Source organism: Bombina bombina, chromosome 1 (assembly GCF_027579735.1).
Source record: "Bombina bombina isolate aBomBom1 chromosome 1, aBomBom1.pri, whole genome shotgun sequence".
Classification (NCBI taxonomy): domain Eukaryota; kingdom Metazoa; phylum Chordata; class Amphibia; order Anura; family Bombinatoridae; genus Bombina; species Bombina bombina.
Genome location: NC_069499.1, coordinates 1,593,698,255 through 1,593,719,795, shown reverse-complemented (window position 1 = coordinate 1,593,719,795; position 21,541 = coordinate 1,593,698,255). Strand labels below are relative to the sequence as shown.

The 21,541-nt window shown below is 38.7% G+C and overlaps 1 protein-coding gene across 1 annotated transcript in view; it reads left to right on the top strand.

Annotated features, from left to right (window-relative positions):
* Positions 1-21,541, top strand: part of DNAH9 (dynein axonemal heavy chain 9) — a 739,144-nt gene that overhangs the window by 455,246 nt on the left and 262,357 nt on the right. Inside the window, exon 51 of the mRNA XM_053688948.1 lies at positions 18,199-18,387. Within this exon, the coding sequence (XP_053544923.1) occupies positions 18,199-18,387 (189 nt within the window). The remainder of the gene's footprint in view (positions 1-18,198; positions 18,388-21,541) is intronic.

Below are 21,541 nucleotides of genomic sequence, written 5' to 3'. Positions count from 1 at the left end.
AGATCTAATCCCAAATATATATTTAAGTACATCTAGATGGAAAACATGAGATATACCACTTCAAGATAAGATAATATTAAGAGATACCAATAAATGGTCAAAACTGTATATCAGAAATTCAAGTGACAGATGTGATAGCAATCTTTATATCATCAAATCCAATCAAAGTAGCACACTAATCTATAATGGGTTAAATAATATTGTCTAAAATATCTAAATGTGATAGATTGCTGTAATTGTTCAATCTATGAACGACTTATATTAAATGTATGATTGGGGAATATCTCTCCAATCTATAAAGGACATTTCTAATGTGACATAATCTTCACAACAAAGACAACTATACTAACTAGTTAGTTGTATTATTCTATCAGATGAGTGATCAGAGTGAAAAAACTAATACCAATCTCTCAAGGGATTATCTAGTGAGACTAGGTGTCCACAAAGAATGTGGACACATGATGATAAGTAGCTAGTTATATAAATCAAAGAGGGCCTATAGCAACAAATATCTGGTGGATTCATGGGATTTGTGGATTTATTGCGTCCACAGGTTTGTGTATATATGCAACAAAAATATATGCACTTATAATTATATGCACACACACCCACCCGCACAACCATATATACGCAAGAAGGTTAGAAATGTATATATATGGTCGGAGGACAAATTTGTCAATTTCAAAGAGTGTAGCCAGTTCTTATATCTAGAAAGATGGACTTTTATTCATAAATCAAATGCTGCCAAATCCACACATTCATTAAGGCCTTCAGGGGCCAATGTGTGTAATTTGTGGATCCAGTAAGTCTCTCTACGTCGTAGAGTGAGCATAGCATTATGGCTGTTTCGGGAAATTTGTTCTATAGGAAGTATGGAGAGTGTTTTAGCACTACCTTTGTGTGCATAAGCACAATGCCTGGAGAGGCTATGTTTCAAAAATTTCCTTTTGATGTTATAAGTGTGTTCGCCCCATCGTTTTTTGATGGTGCGTCCGGTACGTCCTACGTATTGGACCCCACACACACAACTGACAAGATAGACAACGTAGGTGGACTCACATGACATCCTCTTTGTAATTTTGAATTGTTCTCCTGTTTGATTGGAAGAAAAAGTGTTTGTTCCACTTCGCACGACTTTACACATGTTACACCTCGATTTGAGGCATTTGAATATTCCATGTCTTGGTAAAAAATTGCCCAAAAAGGTCCTATTAGTTCCTATGTTGTAGTTGTGATCGCCCACCTTATCCCTCACCACTTTGCTGGGGGCCAGTTTGTTCTTGAGTGTGGGTGCCCTTCTAAATACTACCCTCGGTTTTCTGGAAATATATTCCTTAAGATATGGATCATTACAAATAATGGGCCAATGTTTGTGGATTATTTGCTTGATTTGTCTAAATTGGTTACTATACCCGGTAATGAATAATGGTGTTTCTAGCATCTCTTTAGACTGTTGTGTGGTGACAGATTTTTTGTTATTTTTCTTTTTGTTTTCTGCTAAGTATTTGTCTCTATCGTCTTCTAAAGCTCTAAGATAGCCCTTAAGTATCAGATCCAAGGGATAACCCTTCTCTAGGAACCTATCCTTTAATACTTGGGATTGTACTATATAGCTTTCAATTGTACTGCAGTTCCGCCTAATGCGTCGGAACTGTCCGTATGGTACATTCTTTTTCCAACTATGGTAATGGTTGCTGTTATAATCCAAAAAGCTGTTACAATCTACCTTTTTAAAAAAGGTTTCAGATATAATGGTTCCAACTTCTGAGAAAGATAATAAGAGATCCAGATACTCTATCTTAGAGGGCTGGATGTTACTAGTAAAAGTTAGACCAAATTCGTTTTCATTCAAAGATGACGAATATACTAGAGCCTCTTCGTATGAGCCCTTAAAAATGAAAATCAAATCGTCAATATTACCGGCCATAGAACACCAGACCCGCACCCATAGGAGACCCATATACATGAGTCTCCTCAAATTTGCCCATATAAAGATTGGCAAAACTGGGTGCGAATCTGGTGCCCATGGCCGTACCCTTGACTTGGAGATGGTATTTGCCTTGATAGATAAAATAATTGTGGTGTAATATAAAACGGATAATTTCTAGAATAAACAGCTGTTGCTTTGGGGGCATATAAATGTCAGTTTTCAAATATGCTTCAACAGCTGACAATCCTTTGTCGTGAGGAATGTTGGAGTATAAGGAACTCACGTCACTTGTAATCCACCAGATATTGGATTCAGTTGTTACATTATCCAGACTCATCAATTTGTTAAGTAGGTCGGTAGAGTCTCTAATGAAAGAGGGGAGTGTTACTACGTATTTTTGTAGAAATGAATCTACGTACGCAGATAGGTGATCGGTGAGGCTGTCGATGCCAGCCACTATAGGGCGTCCGGGAGGATTAGACGCATCTTTGTGTATTTTCGGAAGATGGTAGTAGAAAGCTACACTCGGGTTTTTGGGGTACAAATAGTCCTTCTCTTTTTTGGTCAAGATTCCTTCTTCAAAACCCTCCAATAGGAGGGAGAATAGCTGTTTCTGAAACACAGAGGTGGGGTCTCCCGGTAAGACCCTATAGTAGGTTACATCAGTAAGAATCCTATCAGCCTCTTGGAGATAATCTCCAATATTCTGGATCACGGTGCCCCCCCCTTTGTCCGCTTGGCGGATCACCAGTTGTTTATTGGTGCTAAGAGAATCAAGGGCCTTGCGTTCCCCAGGACTGAGGTTGTTTTTATATCTCAATTTTTTGGGGAGTTTTTCTAGATCTTTAAGAACCATAGACTGATAGATGCTGATATGTGAGTTTTTAGTCCTAGGAGGATTGAAATTCGATCTAGGTCTAAAATCAGTATGTATATACTTCTCAGTCAATTGTTCCAGAAGAGTATCTGGTTCATATGTTATCAGACCGTCTGTAAGACGTTCATTCATATTGTCAGTAATAATAGGCATATTAGATGTGCTCTTTAATCGTTTCTCAGCAAAATATTTCTGAAGAGAGAGTTTTCTAGTGAAGTTGTTAACATCCACGAATAGCTGAAACATGTTGGAATTGTTAGAGGGACAAAAAGATAGCCCCTTACCTAGAACTCTAATCTCATCATTTGTTAGATGATGATCCGATAAATTAAAGATACCCTTCCTATATTTCAATAGCTTCTCTTTTTTAGAGGTTGAGGATCTTCCTCTTCTTCCCCGTTTGCGTAAGCTCTTTTTTGTCTTGGTGGTCTCGGAGGCAATGACCATTGATCTTGGGGATGGTTGGGGCCTATCTCTAAAAAAGGAGTACGACAATGATTTTCCTCATATGAAGTAGAGGCTATATTGTTGGATTGTGGTTCCTCTATATGAAGTGGTAAATATCTATTGGTAGACTCAAAAGATATATGATTACTCCTAGTTTGATCTTGAGGTCTGCACTGGTTAGATCTCTCTTGATTACTTGGTCTCTCCATGGAGCCAGAGATCGTTGTATGTTTATTCTGGTTAGCTAGCCTTTGGGTATGATGGTTATTAGGGTATGTGTTATGTTGGTTGGGAGTATACTGGTTAGATCTGTTTGTGTAATTCTGTTCTCCCAATCCGTTCCCCTTATTAGTATGTTCCCAGTCATAATATTCATTCCTATTGTTATATGGTCTATCACAATCAGATTGTATATATTGATTAGGTTGCTGTCGTCTGTTGTTGTGATAATCCTTCATGTGAGGTGAGTTGTAATAGCTGGGTCTGTTAGGTGAGTTGTAGTAACTGGGTCTGTTATAGGAATGGGGTCTGTTATTCCTATGTGTGTTATAAACCGGCTGGGAGTATCCAGATTGATATGTATTGGCAGTATGATGATTAGCAAACTTGCGATCATTCATATATCTATTATTAGAATTGCTGTCGATCTGTCTCTCATGCATAAATCCCGTTGGTTTATTTCTGGTGTTATCATATGTGTAATGAATATTTGACCTCCTATTGTTGTTACGGTTAAAGGTATATACCTCGCCCCTGGAATAATCACCCTCGTCCCTAGTCAATTTTTTATTTTTATTTTTAATGATTTCGTTTTGATAGTCTTCTGCACGATCATATGCTAGCTTCCTATCTTTTTCAAAGTCGTGATGGGTAGTAAATTTCTCAAGTTCTTTTTGAGTCTTATCTATCTCAATGCCAGCTTCATTGTACAGTTTCTGTCTGTGTTTCATTAATATATCTATGAAGGTAAGACCACAGACATTGAGGGCCTCTTCCCATTCTTTTTGTACTACAGGGTCTTCCTTGAACGAGCAGTTTTTCAATACTCTAAGACCTCTGGGGATTTGGTTTTTAGTTTTATATTTAGAGAGTGTCTCATAATCCCACCAATGTCTGTGTTCTATCTTCAATAAATTTTCAAGTCTATTAAACAGTGTTTGCATGGAAGGGTCTGAGTCATTAACTTCTATACTAGACGCAGTTAATTCTAGACCACTGTTGGTTTTTCTCCTATTTGATCTCTCTATAGCAGATAACATATCTAATATAAGGTCGACTGCCCCTAGTGGCCAAAACAGAAACACTACCAGTGATTCTTGTGATCCAAAAAAAAAAAAGATAGAGAGGGGGCGCCCTAAGTGTAAGAGAGGGAATGTGACCAAATAAATCTATACTTATATATCTATATATTAAGTACCTGTGTTAGAGATTAGTACTAACAAATCTAAAAAATACTAGTGAGAAATCAATATAATATGCTGTGTATACCTATATCAATGTGAATAAAGAGTGGTAAATAATACAATGTGCAATATTATGCAGTAAAAATTAGTGACAATGTAATACAAAGTGAAACAAATAATATGCAATCATACAAACACAATGGTAATAAAGTGAAAGTCTCTATTGGGATGGGAGGCAGCTATCTGTGGTGATCCAGGCCAGGATCCAGGAGCGGCAATCTATGAAAAGAAAAAACAGAAGCGCCACATGGCCCAATATTGTTTGTTCAGAGATGGATAAATCTTAAGGTGATGAGTAAACTCACGTTTAGTAGAGCACCTCAATTAGTGCTAGATATACGGTCTGGGATCTATTAGGTCACCCAGAAGACCAACCTCCTGCACAGGAACTGATGTAAAGTGTGAAGCACCTCTTGTGGTGCTATAGAGGCATGAAGGGGTCAATTCAGTCACCCAACAGACTTCTAGCCAGAGATACAAATGGATCCAAAGGTACAAAGGATCCCACAACTGGTCCAGAAAAACGAATATTCCTCCAGAGAGGGATAAAAGATATATGTCCCAAAGAAAAATGCAGCAAGTGTTCAAAATATTAAAAAGTGATTTTAATAAAAATTATAAAAATAACAGGCAACGCGTTTCTCAGCAGATAGCTGTTTCATCAGGCTTCATAAAATGTTTACTGAACACTTGCTAGATATACCCTAAACCTAAACTGATTAATATTAAACAGGTGGTAGTGGGAGGGATCCACTTAATCAGTAATATGATCTTAACCAATCGGTTGTTACCATATAGGTCCCACATTAAAAACATAAACATAAACATAGACAGTTTATAATACAATATACAATGCATAAAACAGATTTCATACATTCCTAATTGTCCTACAGTTTGTTTGATCAAAAATATTTGGAAGAACTTCAAGACAACTTTTAGAAATTATTATACCTTATTTTTGAGAGTAATAGTAATGAGGCACACATTAAAGTATAGACCTCATGTCAACTATAACCAGTGTGGGAGGCGGTGATTAATAGCAATTTTTATGTATATATTTTTCTTGTTAGTGTCACATTTGATATTGATCTAAACTTATGATGGTCATACCTTGTTATGATTGACATGTTGTCTGATGACAAATTAGTTTCAGATGATATGCGTGATGAGAGCAGACAGAGCACAGCAATTCCAATACTAGTGAACGTTAAGTTATTTTAAAGACATAAATAAATGTCTCAGTCAGCTGTTAAGTCGTAGTTTCTAATTTGGTTGTAATTTGAATTCGCCGCTGACTAAGTCAGCGTCTACAGGCGCTCAATGCGCATGACAAGCCATAGTCAGATGTGGCCCAATCACTGCGTGCGCTCGAGAATAGGCGTTGACAGTAGCCACATTCCTCCTCTGCGCTGAGTGCGCATGCCCGGCCCCAATGCGCTGGGTGCGCATGCCCGGCTACAATGAGTCTGTCAAGTGAGGATCATATAATAGCGATCCTAATCCAGATACGTGGCACTGGCTGATAGGTATATAATGATAAGGGGCGTGAGATGTGTTATAACCACGGTGCATCTTTTTAATCTTTAATAAGTAAAAATATCATTGTACCCGTGAGGGGGCCGAAATATGGGAATTGACTAGAGCGACCACTAGAATTATCTAGTATAGAAAGAACTTGTGTTGCGCCAATGAAGGGGCCAATAAAGAGAGAACGTTCTCTAGGCGAACACTAAAATTATCTGATAGGAAGATAAGCATTACTGTCAGTTCATACTAATAATGTCATATAGATTACAGCGTTGGGGCATAGATCTGCAGTAAATACTACAGCTACAGTGGTTTCTAACACTAATAAGAGATGTATCAGATAAAGAGCAGTGTTTATGACTGGTGAGCAATCCCATAGGATAGTCGATGTGATTTCAAGAGGGCCACTAATGTCCCAGATATGTGTAAAACAATAATAGCAAGGGTTCATGTCTCATAATGTAGAGGCGCAAAATATTCTGGATCCGGTAAAGTACATAGGGTAATATATTGTTTTTTCAATATAAAAACATAATGATAACTAAAACGTATGTAATGTGCATAATAGTCATATAAAACTACCATTAGATCTAATCCCAAATATATATTTAAGTACATCTAGATGGAAAACATGAGATATACCACTTCAAGATAAGATAATATTAAGAGATACCAATAAATGGTCAAAACTGTATATCAGAAATTCAAGTGACAGATGTGATAGCAATCTTTATATCATCAAATCCAATCAAAGTAGCACACTAATCTATAATGGGTTAAATAATATTGTCTAAAATATCTAAATGTGATAGATTGCTGTAATTGTTCAATCTATGAACGACTTATATTAAATGTATGATTGGGGAATATCTCTCCAATCTATAAAGGACATTTCTAATGTGACATAATCTTCACAACAAAGACAACTATACTAACTAGTTAGTTGTATTATTCTATCAGATGAGTGATCAGAGTGAAAAAACTAATACCAATCTCTCAAGGGATTATCTAGTGAGACTAGGTGTCCACAAAGAATGTGGACACATGATGATAAGTAGCTAGTTATATAAATCAAAGAGGGCCTATAGCAACAAATATCTGGTGGATTCATGGGATTTGTGGATTTATTGCGTCCACAGGTTTGTGTATATATGCAACAAAAATATATGCACTTATAATTATATGCACACACACCCACCCGCACAACCATATATACGCAAGAAGGTTAGAAATGTATATATATGGTCGGAGGACAAATTTGTCAATTTCAAAGAGTGTAGCCAGTTCTTATATCTAGAAAGATGGACTTTTATTCATAAATCAAATGCTGCCAAATCCACACATTCATTAAGGCCTTCAGGGGCCAATGTGTGTAATTTGTGGATCCAGTAAGTCTCTCTACGTCGTAGAGTGAGCATAGCATTATGGCTGTTTCGGGAAATTTGTTCTATAGGAAGTATGGAGAGTGTTTTAGCACTACCTTTGTGTGCATAAGCACAATGCCTGGAGAGGCTATGTTTCAAAAATTTCCTTTTGATGTTATAAGTGTGTTCGCCCCATCGTTTTTTGATGGTGCGTCCGGTACGTCCTACGTATTGGACCCCACACACACAACTGACAAGATAGACAACGTAGGTGGACTCACATGACATCCTCTTTGTAATTTTGAATTGTTCTCCTGTTTGATTGGAAGAAAAAGTGTTTGTTCCACTTCGCACGACTTTACACATGTTACACCTCGATTTGAGGCATTTGAATATTCCATGTCTTGGTAAAAAATTGCCCAAAAAGGTCCTATTAGTTCCTATGTTGTAGTTGTGATCGCCCACCTTATCCCTCACCACTTTGCTGGGGGCCAGTTTGTTCTTGAGTGTGGGTGCCCTTCTAAATACTACCCTCGGTTTTCTGGAAATATATTCCTTAAGATATGGATCATTACAAATAATGGGCCAATGTTTGTGGATTATTTGCTTGATTTGTCTAAATTGGTTACTATACCCGGTAATGAATAATGGTGTTTCTAGCATCTCTTTAGACTGTTGTGTGGTGACAGATTTTTTGTTATATATAAGTGATATGCTGCTCCTGTTAGAGAATGTGTATATGTGATATGCTGCTCCTCTTAGAGAATGTGTATAAGTGATATGCTGCTCCTGTTAGAGAATGTGTATATGTGATATGCTGCTCCTCTTAGAGAATGTGTATAAGTGATATGCTGCTCCTCTTAGAGAATGTGTATAAGTGATATGCTGCTCCTCTTAGAGAATGTGTATAAGTGATATGCTGCTCCTTAGAGAATGTGTATAAGTGATATGCTGCTCCTCTTAGAGAATGTGTATAAGTGATATGCTGCTCCTTAGAGAATGTGTATAAGTGATATGCTGCTCCTGTTAGAGAATGTGTATAAGTGATATGCTGCTCCTGTTAGAGAATGTGTATAAGGGATATGCTGCTCCTCTTAGAGAGTGTGTATAAGTGATATGCTGCTCCTCTTAGAGAATGTGTATAAGTGATATGCTGCTCCTCATAGAGAATGTGTATAAGTGATATGCTGCTCCTCTTAGAGAATGTGTATAAGTGATATGCTGCTCCTCTTAGAGAGTGTGTATAAGTGATATGCTGCTCCTGTTAGATAATGTGTATAAGTGATATGCTGCTCCTGTTAGAGAATGTGTATAAGTGATATGCTGCTCCTGTTAGAGAATGTGTATAAGTGATATGCTGCTCCTCTTAGAGAATGTGTATAAGTGATATGCTGCTCCTCATAGAGAATGCGTATAAGTGATATGCTGCTCCTCTTAGAGAATGTGTATTAGGGATATGCTGCTCCTCTTAGAGAATGTGTATAAGGGATATGCTGCTCCTGTTAGAGAATGTGTATAAGGGATATGCTGCTCCTCTTAGAGAATGTGTATAAGGGATATGCTGCTCCTGTTAGAGAATGTGTATAAGTGACATGCTGCTCCTCTTAGAGAATGTGTATAAGGGATATGCTGCTCCTCTTAGAGAATGTGTATAAGTGATATGCTGCTCCTCTTAGAGAATGTGTATAAGTGATATGCTGCTCCTCTTAGAGAATGTGTATAAGGGATATGCTGCTCCTCTTAGAGAATGCGTATAAGTGATATGCTGCTCCTCTTAGAGAATGTGTATAAGTGATATGCTGCTCCTCTTAGAGTATGTGTATAAGTGATATGCTGCTCCTGTTAGAGAATGTGTATAAGTGATATGCTGCTCCTCTTAGAGAATGTGTATAAGGGATATGCTGCTCCTGTTAGAGAATGTGTATAAGTGATATGCTGCTCCTCTTAGAGAATGTGTATAAGTGATATGCTGCTCCTGTTAGAGAATGTGTATAAGGGATATGCTGCTCCTGTTAGAGAATGTGTATAAGGGATATGCTGCTCCTTAGAGAATGTGTATAAGTGATATTCTGCTCCTCTTAGAGAATGTGTATAAGGGATATGCTGCTCCTCTTAGAGAATGTGTATAAGGGATATGCTGCTTCTCTTAGAGAAGGTGTATAAGTGATATGCTGCTCCTCTTAGAGAATGTGTATAAGTGATATTCTGCTCCTCTTAGAGAATGTGTATAAGTGATATTCTGCTCCTCTTAGAGAATGTGTATAAGGGATATGCTGCTTCTCTTAGAGAAGGTGTATAAGTGATATGCTGCTCCTCTTAGAGAATGTGTATAAGTGATATTCTGCTCCTCTTAGAGAATGTGTATAAGTGATATTCTGCTCCTCTTAGAGAATGTGTATAAGGGATATGCTGCTCCTCTTAGAGAATGTGTATAAGGGATATTCTGCTCCTCTTAGAGAAGGTGTATAAGTGATATGCTGCTCCTTAGAGAATGTGTATAAGTGATATTCTGCTCCTCTTAGAGAATGTGTATAAGGGATATGCTGCTCCTGTTAGAGAATGTGTATAAGGGATATGCTGCTTCTCTTAGAGAAGGTGTATAAGTGATATGCTGCTCCTCTTAGAGAATGTGTATAAGTGATATGCTGCTCCTCTTAGAGAGTGTGTATAAGTGATATGCTGCTCCTCTTAGAGAATGTGTATAAGGGATATGCTGCTCCTCTTAGAGAATGTGTATAAGGGATATGCTGCTCCTCTTAGAGAGTGTGTATAAGTGATATGCTGCTCCTCTTAGAGAATGTGTATAAGTGATATGCTGCTGCTCTTAGAGAATGTGTATAAGTGATATGCTGCTCCTCTTAGAGAATGTGTATAAGTGATATGCTGCTCCTGTTAGAGAATGTGTATAAGGGATATGCTGCTCCTCTTAGAGAATGTGTATAAGTGATATGCTGCTCATCTTAGAGAATGTGTATAAGGGATATGCTGCTCCTCTTAGAGAATGTGTATAAGGGATATGCTGCTCCTCTTAGAGAATGTGTATAAGTGATATGCTGCTCCTCTTAGAGAATGTGTATAAGGGATATGCTGCTCCTCTTAGAGAATGTGTATAAGGGATATGCTGCTCCTCTTAGAGAATGTGTATAAGTGATATGCTGCTCCTCTTAGAGAATGTGTATAAGTGATATTCTGCTCCTCTTAGAGAATGTGTATAATTGATATGCTGCTCCTCTTAGAGAATGTGTATAAGTGATATGTTGCTCCTCTTAGAGAATGTGTATAAGTGATATGCTGCTCCTCTTAGAGAATGTGTATAAGTGATATGCTGCTCCTCTTAGAGAATGTGTATAAGTGATATGCTGCTCCTGTTAGAGAATGTGTATAAGGGATATGCTGCTCCTGTTAGAGAATGTGTATAAGGGATATGCTGCTCCTGTTAGAGAATGTGTATAAGTGATATGCTGCTCCTGTTAGAGAATGTGTATAAGTGATATGCTGCTCCTGTTAGAGAATGTGTATAAGGGATATGCTGCTCCTGTTAGAGAATGTGTATAAGTGATATGCTGCTCCTGTTAGAGAATGTGTATAAGTGATATGCTGCTCCTCTTAGAGAATGTGTATAAGGGATATGCTGCTCCTGTTAGAGAATGTGTATAAGTGATATGCTGCTCCTCTTAGAGAATAGTGTAGATAGTTTCAAATCAATGTCATAAATGAAAAAAGCCTTACCAGTTGTCAACGCATTTCGGCCTCTCAAAGGCCTTTATCAAGACTGGTTTTTTGAATGTATATGATGGCCTTTTATACCGGACTGTTTGTTGACCGGATGCATTGCTTTGTTTAGCACTTCTGGTTTTGTTTAAAAACAAGTTTAAATATCCTCTTCAAATAACTTAATATTTATATTCACTCCTCTGTTTAAAATAATGACTTATATGTTTAATAGACATATATCATTTCTTTACTGAGTTTATCTATTTAGACCCAGCCTTTATGTACCTTGGTGTCATGTTTATATTTGTTTTTATATATATACGATCTTTATTTCTTATGTTGCAGCGGTTTTTATCATTTAGAAATTCGAAATAATGGTTGTTGCCAACTGTGTGATCTTAATATGATCGTTTTTCATCATATTTGATGCTGCCATTTGGAGTCGATTTTCAGCTCATCCTATTGGACATGACATCATACTCCAGAGTAGGCGTTGGCAATAATTACTATAGGATCTATGGGTGTGTGTGAATGGTCCAATCTTATTGGTCCTTGTTTGTTTATTTACTCATCTGTGATCTTGGAATATATCAGATGTGTAAATAAAAAGACTAACGTATTTTGTCTGTGATTCTCAGCATGATCTATAACATATCATAAGATATATCTCTATAATATGATGCAGTCAGTGATAGCCACATCTTTCAGACATCAAAAGTACTGAATGAACAGGTCTTAGAAATAATAAGTTAAACACATAGTTGAAGGAGCCAATACAAGTTGCTTAAACGCAAACACAGAATCTCATTAAATTTTATTAGGAAGAAACCTACACACACACACACCAGGCCACCGGGCCATTATCAATATACCTGGAATTTAGGCCAATATTTCATTTTATATATTAAATAATATTTTATTTATTGTAATATATCACATTTTATTGGATGTTGTATTTTTAATGTTAAATAAGCACATGGATCCATGTTTCTTATCTCAAGACTTGTAATAATTACTTGAATAAATGTATTAATGTAACTCAAGACTTGTATTAAAGGGACACTGAACCCAATTTTTTCTTTTGTGATTCAGATTGAGCATACAATTTTAAGCAACTTTCTAATTTACTCCTATTATCAATTTTCATTCGTTCTCTTGCTATCTTTATTTGAAATAGAAGCGATCAAAGCTTTTTTTGGGTTAAGAACTCTGGACAGCACTTTTTGATTGGTGGATGCATTTTTTCCACCAATCAGCAAGGACATCCCAGGTTGTTCACCAAAAATGGGCCGGCATCTAAACTTAAATTCTTGCATTTCAAATAAAGATACCAAGAGAATAAAGAAAATTTGATAATAGGAGTAAATTAGAAAGTTGCTTAAAATTTCATGCTCTATCTGAATCACAAAAGAAAAAATTTGGGTTCAGTGTCCCTTTAACCCCTTGTATTAACTACCTGAATAAATGTCAATGTAACTATTGATAATTCATATATTTCTATCTATATCTATCTATTATCAGACCCAGCCTCCATCCGGTTAGGCGCTTTGGTATTCTTCTCCATATCTATGATTTTTATATATTGCTATTAACCCACTACCCACCTCAATAAGTCCTATAACAGCCCCTCTCACTAGTATTAACCCAGTACCCACCTTAATAAGTCCTATAACTGCTCCTCTCATTAGTATAAACCCAGTACCCACCTTAATAAGTCCTATAACTGCCCCTCTCACTAGTATTAACCCAGTACCCACCTCAATAAGTCCTATAACTGCCCCTCTCACTAGTATTAACCCAGTACCCACCTCAATAAGTCCTATAACTGCCCCTCTCACTAGTATTAACCCAGTACCCACCTTAATAAGTCCTATAACTGCTCCTCTCATTAGTATAAACCCAGTACCCACCTTAATAAGTCCTATAACTGCCCCTCTCACTAGTATTAACCCAGTACCCACCTCAATAAGTCCTATAACTGCCCCTCTCATTAGTATTAACCCAGTACCCACCTCAATAAGTCCTATAACTGCCCCTCTCACTAGTATTAACCCAGTACCCACCTCAATAAGTCCTATAACTGCCCCTCTCATTAGTATTAACCCAGTACCCACCTCAATAAGTCCTATAACTGCCCCTCTCATTAGTATTAACCCAGTACCCACCTCAATAAGTCCTATAACTGCCCCTCTCATTAGTATTAACCCAGTACCCACCTCAATAAGTCCTATAACTGCCCCTCTCATTAGTATTAACCCAGTACCCACCTTAATAAGTCCTATAACTGCTCCTCTCATTAGTATAAACCCAGTACCCACCTTAATAAGTCCTATAACTGCCCCTCTCACTAGTATTAACCCAGTACCCACCTCAATAAGTCCTATAACTGCCCCTCTCATTAGTATAAACCCAGTACCCACCTTAATAAATCCTATAACTGCTCCTCTCATTAGTATTAACCCAGTACCCACCTCAATAAGTCCTATAACTGCCCCTCTCACTAGTATTAACCCACTACCCACCTCAATAAGTCCTATAACTGCCCCTCTCACTAGTATTAACCCACTACCCACCTCAATAAATCCTATAACTGCCCCTCTCACTAGTATTAACCCACTACCCACCTCAATAAGTCCTATAACTGCCCCTCTCACTAGTATTAACCCACTACCCACCTCAATAAGTCCTATAACTGCCCCTCTCACTAGTATTAACCCACTACCCACCTCAATAAGTCCTATAACTGCCCCTCTCACTAGTATTAACCCACTACCCACCTCAATAAGTCCTATAACTGCCCCTCTCACTAGTATTAACCCACTACCCACCTCAATAAGTCCTATAACTGCCCCTCTCATTAGTATTAACCCAGAACCCACCTCAATAAGTCCTATAACTGCCCCTCTCACTAGTATTAACCCACTACCCACCTCAATAAATCCTATAACTGCCCCTCTCACTAGTATTAACCCACTACCCACCTCAATAAGTCCTATAACTGCCCCTCTCATTAGTATTAACCCACTACCCACCTCAATAAGTCCTATAACTGCCCCTCTCACTAGTATTAACCCACTACCCACCTCAATAAGTCCTATAACTGCCCCTCTCACTAGTATTAACCCACTACCCACCTCAATAAGTCCTATAACTGCCCCTCTCATTAGTATTAACCCAGTACCCACCTCAATAAGTCCTATAACTGCCCCTCTCATTAGTATTAACCCAGTACCCACCTCAATAAGTCTTATAACTGCCCCTCTCATTAGTATTAACCCAGTACCCACCTTAATAAGTCCTATAACTGCTCCTCTCACTAGTATTAACCCAGTACCCACCTCAATAAGTCCTTTAACTGCCCCTCTCACTAGTATTAACCCAGTACCCACCTCAATAAGTCCTATAACTGCCCCTCTCATTAGTATTAACCCAGTACCCACCTTAATAAGTCCTATAACTGCTCCTCTGATTAATATTAACCCAGTACCCACCTTAATAAATCCTATAGCTGCCCCTCTCATTAGTATTAACCCAGTACCCACCTTAATAAATCCTATAGCTGCCCCTCTCATTAGTATTAACCCAGTACCCACCTCAATAAGTCCTATAACTGCTCCTCTCACTAGTATTAACCCAGTACCCACCTTAATAAGTCCTATAACTGCTCCTCTCATTAGTATTAACCCAGAACCCACCTCAATAAGTCCTAAAACTGCTCCTCTCATTAGTAGTAACCCAGTACCCACCTTAATAAGTCCTATAACTGCCCCTCTCATTAGTATTAACCCAGTACCCACCATAATAAGTCCTATAACTGCTCCTCTCACTAGTATTAACCCAGTACCCACCTTAATAAGTCCTATAACTGCTCCTCTCATTAATATTAACCCAGTACCCACCTTAATAAGTCCTATAGCTGCCCCTCTCATTAGTATATAAACCCAGTACCCACCTTAATAAGTCCTATAACTGCTCCTATGATTAGTATTAAGCCAGTACCCATCTCACTAAGTCCTAGAACTTCCCCTTTCATTAGTATTAACCCAGTACCCACCACAATTTAGTGCTATAACTGCACCCCATTTAGTATTAACCCATTACCTGCTAGACCCCATCTCTATAAATCCTATAACTTTCCCTCTCTTAGTATTAACCCATTACCTGCCAGACCCTCATCTCAATAAATCCTATAACTGCCCCTCCCATTAGTATTAACCCATTACCTGCCAGACCCCCACCTCAATAAACCCTATAAATGACTGCCTACTGCCATTAACTTTATACAGTGACCCACACTCTATAATGCTAAATAACCATTCTACTACAAAAGCTTATTTGTCAGAACATGACATTTTTGCATAACTAACCCTTGATTGCTTACAGGGGTTTAACATCTAGGTAAAGTGTCCCCCGTGTAGCTCTTGCTTTCGGTGCTGAGAAAGTGTTTGACAGAGTCTGTTGGTATTACATGCAAGAAGTCCTAATTACATGTGTTCTAGATTCTAAATCATGTAACAGTGTGTCATCTTTGTACTCCCTTCACCGTCATCTTTGTACTCCCTTCACCGTCATCTTTGTACTCCCTTCACCGTCAGCATTGTTCTCTCTTCACCGTCAGCTTTGTACTCTCTTCACCGTCAGCTTTGTACTCTTCACTGTTGGCTTTGTACTTTCTTCACTGTTGGCTTTGTACTCTCTTCACCGTCGTCTTTGTACTCCCTTCACCGTCAGCTTTGTTCTCTCTTCACCGTCAGCTTTGTACTCTCTTCACTGTTGGCTTTGTACTTTCTTCACTGTTGGCTTTGTACTCTCTTCACCGTCGTCTTTGTACTCCCTTCACCGTCAGCTTTGTTCTCTCTTCACCGTCAGCTTTGTACTCTCTTCACCGTCAGCTTTGTACTCTCTTCACCGTCAGCTTTGTACTCTTCACTGTTGGCTTTGTACTCTCTTCACTGTTGGCTTTGTACGCTCTTCGCCGTCGGCTTTGTACGCTCTTCACCGACGGCTTTGTACTCTCTTCACCGTCGGCTTTTTGTACTCTCTTCACCGTCGGCTTTGTACTCTCTTCACCGTCGGCTTTTTGTACTCTCTTCACCGTCGGCTTTGTACTCTCTTCACCGTCGGCTTTGTACTCTCTTCACCGTCGGCTTTGTACTTTCTTCACCGTCGGCTTTGTACTTTCTTCACCGTCGGCTTTGTACTCTCTTCACCATCGGCTTTGTACTCTCTTCACCGTCAGCTTTGTACTCTTCACTGTTGGCTTTGTACTCTCTTCACTGTTGGCTTTGTACGCTCTTCGCCGTCGGCTTTGTACACTCTTCACTGACGGCTTTGTACGCTCTTCACCGACGGCTTTGTACGCTCTTCACCGACGGCTTTGTACTCTCTTCACCGTCGGCTTTGTACTCTCTTCACCGTCGGCTTTGTACTCTCTTCACCGTCGGCTTTGTACTCTCTTCACCGTCGGCTTTGTACTCTCTTCACCGTCGGCTTTGTACTCTCTTCACCGTCGGCTTTGTACTCTCTTCACCGTCGGCTTTGTACTTTCTTCACCGTCGGCTTTGTACTCTCTTCACCGTCGGCTTTGTACTCTCTTCACCGTCGGCTTTGTACTCTCTTCACCGTCGGCTTTGTACTTTCTTCACCGTCGGCTTTGTACTTTCTTCACCGTCGGCTTTGTACTCTCTTCACCGTCGGCTTTGTACTCTCTTCACCGTCGGCTTTGTACTCTTCACAGTCAGCTTCTATCCAGGAACTTGGCTTCTGCCCCTTGACTTTCCCTATATCTAATGGCACCTGACAAGGCTGACAATTTTCCCCATTACTATTCACCCTAATTATGGAAACGTTGGCAAAAGCTATAAAAGGTAATGTACAATATAAATGTGGTTTATATTGGCTGCAGGATTTAATTTTTAAAGCTCCACGGTGTGAAGTTTCCCTTTCTAGCGACCTCCATTACTTTATATAGGGGACATCGTGCTACTTGCAGGGACTGCCCCTTTTTTATTTCACCAGGGCAGCCCCCTCCGAGGGTCAGTATAAAAAAACACCTGAAATTGCGAGGTTTAGATCATCAGGCCCTAAATCATTAAGCTCCACAAAGGGGTTAAACACATAAAGACCTACTTAAGAAGCTGTAGATCCTGAGAAGGAAACCACTGCTGATTGGTTTCCGGCTCGAGAGCTTTTCTGTTTGTGACTCATTGGGGTCAATTTATGAAGCAGTCCTAAGACCACTGCTCCTTAACTCGTCCGCCACCTCTGAGGTGGCAGACAGCAATCAGCATGATCAAACACTATCGGGTTGATTGACACCCCCTGCTAGCGACCGATTGGCCACGAATCTTCAGGGGCGGTATTGCAATGAACTGCTGGTGCAATGATAAATGCCGACAGTGTAATAATTCAGATACAGCATAAAAAATAAAATAAAAAAAAGAAGCAGGTAGGCTTAGGGGTGTGAACATGTCTGGAGCACTATATGGCAGCTTTTGCAATAATGCTTCTAACAATGTCATACATTGTGTAACTACTGCTACCAACTAGTGCTCAAAAGCATTCTTGTAAAACATGCCATATAGTGATCCTCACACTTCCTATTTAGGCAGGAGTGTATTACCGCCTAGCAAACAAGGCATGTGCCTAGGGCGGCAGATTGAGGGGGTGGTACCTTTTGCAGCCTCTGAAGTAGAAGTAGCTAAATTAACTTTCTAGTAGTTTTTATGTGAGTGCAGTTGGCAGAATTAGAGGGTGTCATTTTCGCATTAGACTTTCTCTGGTAACTGGGTAATTTAGCGTTCCTCTGTACATAGGGTACACATCACCAGTTCTCCTGTCTGGAGTCTCCTGAATGTTTACACCTTGTTTCTTTAGGTTGGAGGACTGGCCTCAGAGAATGTCCGCTGGGCAGAAGCTGTTGGGAACTTCAAGCTTCAGGAGAGCACTTTGTGTGGGGACGTTCTTCTTATAACAGCATTTGTTTCCTACCTGGGTTATTTCACCAGAAAGTACAGACAAGATCTGATGGACAGAACATGGAAACCTTACCTCGGGCAGCTCAAAGTAAGTACCAGTTTTTTTTTAAGTTGGTAACCTTTACGTTGTCTCATTTTAAATTCTCTATAATATTCTTGAACAACTCTACCCATGGAAACCACAACAATTATATAAGGGTAAACATATCAGTTGATATCAACAGATGTTTGAGAGCATAAATAAATAGGGAGATGTCTATGGAAGAAGGGCCTCATCAGGAGATGTCGGGGGAGGGCTTGTCTGGACATGTCTGAGGGGGGAAATACCACATATGAGATGTCCTAGGAGGGAAGGAGTTTATCAGGAGATGTCTGAGGGGCGGGATCACATCAGGAGATGTCTTAGGAGGCAGGACTGTATCAGGAGATGTATGGGAGTCAGGACTGAGGGGGGAAATACCACATAAGGAGATGTCTTAGGGAGAATGACCACATCAGAAGACTATATCAGGAGATGTCTTAGAGGAAAGCAGCACGTTAGAATATTTCATAGTAAACAATAATAGGTCATTATTACATGGATTTTCCAGCTATAATAGTGTTTTATTCACATATATAGCAACTATAGTATTGCTCTAATATAAAGGTTTACCAGCTGTAGTAGTGCACTATTATAAAGGTTTAACAGCTGTAGTAGAGCGCTATTATATATGTTTACCAGCTGTAGTAGAGCGCTATTATAAAGGTTTAACAGATGTAGTAGTGCGCTATTATAAAGGTTTAACAGATGTAGTAGTGCGCTATTATAAAGGTTTAACAGATGTAGTAGTGCGCTATTATAAAGGTTTAACACATGTAGTAGTGCACTATTATAAAGGTTTAACACATGTAGTAGTGCACTATTATAAAGGTTTAACACATGTAGTAGTGCACTATTATAAAGGTTTAACAGATGTAGTAGTGCGCTATTATATAGGTTTAGCAGCTGTAGTAGTGCGCTATTATAAAAGTTTAATAGTAATAAATGTGACAATAGTCACTAGAGGGCGCTATAGGACAATATATGCTACATGGAAGTATTAAAACATCCCTCAGATAGAACTCACAATAAATATTTACGATATTAAGTAATATTTCACATAATCAGGTAACTAATATAGAACAAAATGACCCCTTACTGGGATCAAAATATTAAAAGCGCTATTGCTATTGGTATTAATAATAATGCAATTCATATAAATTAAAAATAAAAAAATATTAAAAATAAGAAGCTGCACCTCTTAAACTATATGCTCTGAAAAAGCTATGAGATACTACAGAAGAATGTGTGGACACACAAGAGGGCGCTAGAAAAATACTGATTTGAACAGAAATACAGCAGAATATAATGGGATGTCTAGTATCCGTCTAAAATTGTAAGTGCAATGTGGGAATGGAAAATGGCCGCTCACTAAGTTTTGATAACTCGTTATAAATCAGTCCACAATAATGTAATCTAGAAGGACCAGTCCGTAATTAGTCAAAGAATTCCCTGTCGACAACGATGGAATCACAGATCTCTGCAGACTCCTTCTTTCCCTCTCAAGCAGCAGGTAAATCTGTGGAGAACAGAAGCGACCAATGTGTGTATCCACAGCGATAATAGCCCAAACAAGCACAAGTATTCTATGCCCAGGGTACTCACACTCTTGCTGAGCACACCAATGTGCTGGTAGACACGGACTGGTTATCGGAGCAAACCAGCTTGCTCTCTCAGGTGAACACTCTCCCTGTGCGCTATTATATAGGTTTAGCAGCTGTAGTAGTGCACTATTATAAAGGTTTAACAGATGTAGTAGTGCGCTGTTATAAAGGTGTAACAGCTGTAGTAGTGTGCTATTATAAAGGTTTAACAGATGTAGTAGTGCACTATTAGACAGGTTTAGCAGCTATATTAGTGCGCTATTAAAAAGGTATAGCAGCTATAGTAGTGCGCTATTATAAAGGTTTAGTAGCTGGAGTAGTGCGCTATTATAAAGGTATAGCAGCTATAGTAGTGCGCTATTATAAAGGTTTAGTAGCTGGAGTAGTGCTCTATTATAAAGGTTTAGCAGTTGTAGTAGTGCGCTATTATAAATGTTTTAACAGCTGTAGTAGTGCGTTATTATAAATGTTAGCAGCTGTAGTAGTGCGCTATTATATATTTTAAGCAGCTATTGTAGTGTGCTATTATAAAGGGTTAGCAGCTTTATTAGTGCGCTATTATAAAGTTTTAGCAGCTGCAGTAGTGCGCTTTTATAAATGTTTAGCAGCTGGAGTAGCGCGCTATTATATATTTTAAGCAGCTGTTGTAGTGTGCTATTATAAAGGGTTAGCAGCTTTATTAGTGTGCTATTATAAAGGTTTAGCAGTTGTAGTAGTGCGCTATTATAAAGGTTTAGCAGTTGTAGTAGTGCGCTATTATAAAGGTTTTGCAGTTGTAGTATTGCCCTATTATATAGGTTTAGCAGCTGTAGTAGTGCGCTATTATAAAGGTTTAACGGCTGTAGTAGTGCGCTATTATAAAGGTTTAACAGCTGTAATAGTGCGCTATTATAAAGGTTTAACAGATGTAGTAGTACGCTATCATATAAGTTTAGCAGCTGTAGTAGTGCGCTATTATATAGGTTTAGCAGTTGTAGTAGTGAGCTATTATATAGGTTTAGCAGCTGTAGTAGTGCAATATTATAAAGGTTTAACAGCTGTAGTAGTGCACTATTATATAGGTTTAGCAGTTGTAGTAGTTAGCTATTATATAGGTTTAGCAGCTGTAGTAGTGCGCTATTATAAAGGTTTAACAGCTGTAGTAGTGCGCTATTATATAGGTTTAGCAGCTGTAGTAGTGCGCTATTATAAAGGTTTAACAGCTGTAGTAGTGCACTATTATAAAGGTTTAGCAGCTGTAGTAGTGCGCTATTATAAAGGTTTAACAGCTGTAGTAGTGCACTATTATATAGGTTTAACAGCTGTAGTAATGCGCTATTATAAAGTTTTAGCAGCTGTAGCATTGCACTATTATAAAGGTTTAACAGATATAGTAGTGCGCTATTATAAAGGTTTAGCAGCTGTAGTAGTGCGCTATTATAAAGGTTTAAGAGCTGTAGTAGTGCGCTATTATAAAGGTTTAACAGCTGTAGTATAGCGGTATTATATAGGTATAGCAGATGTAGTAGTGCACTATTATATAGGTTTAGCAGCTGTAGTATTGCGCTATTATAAAGGTT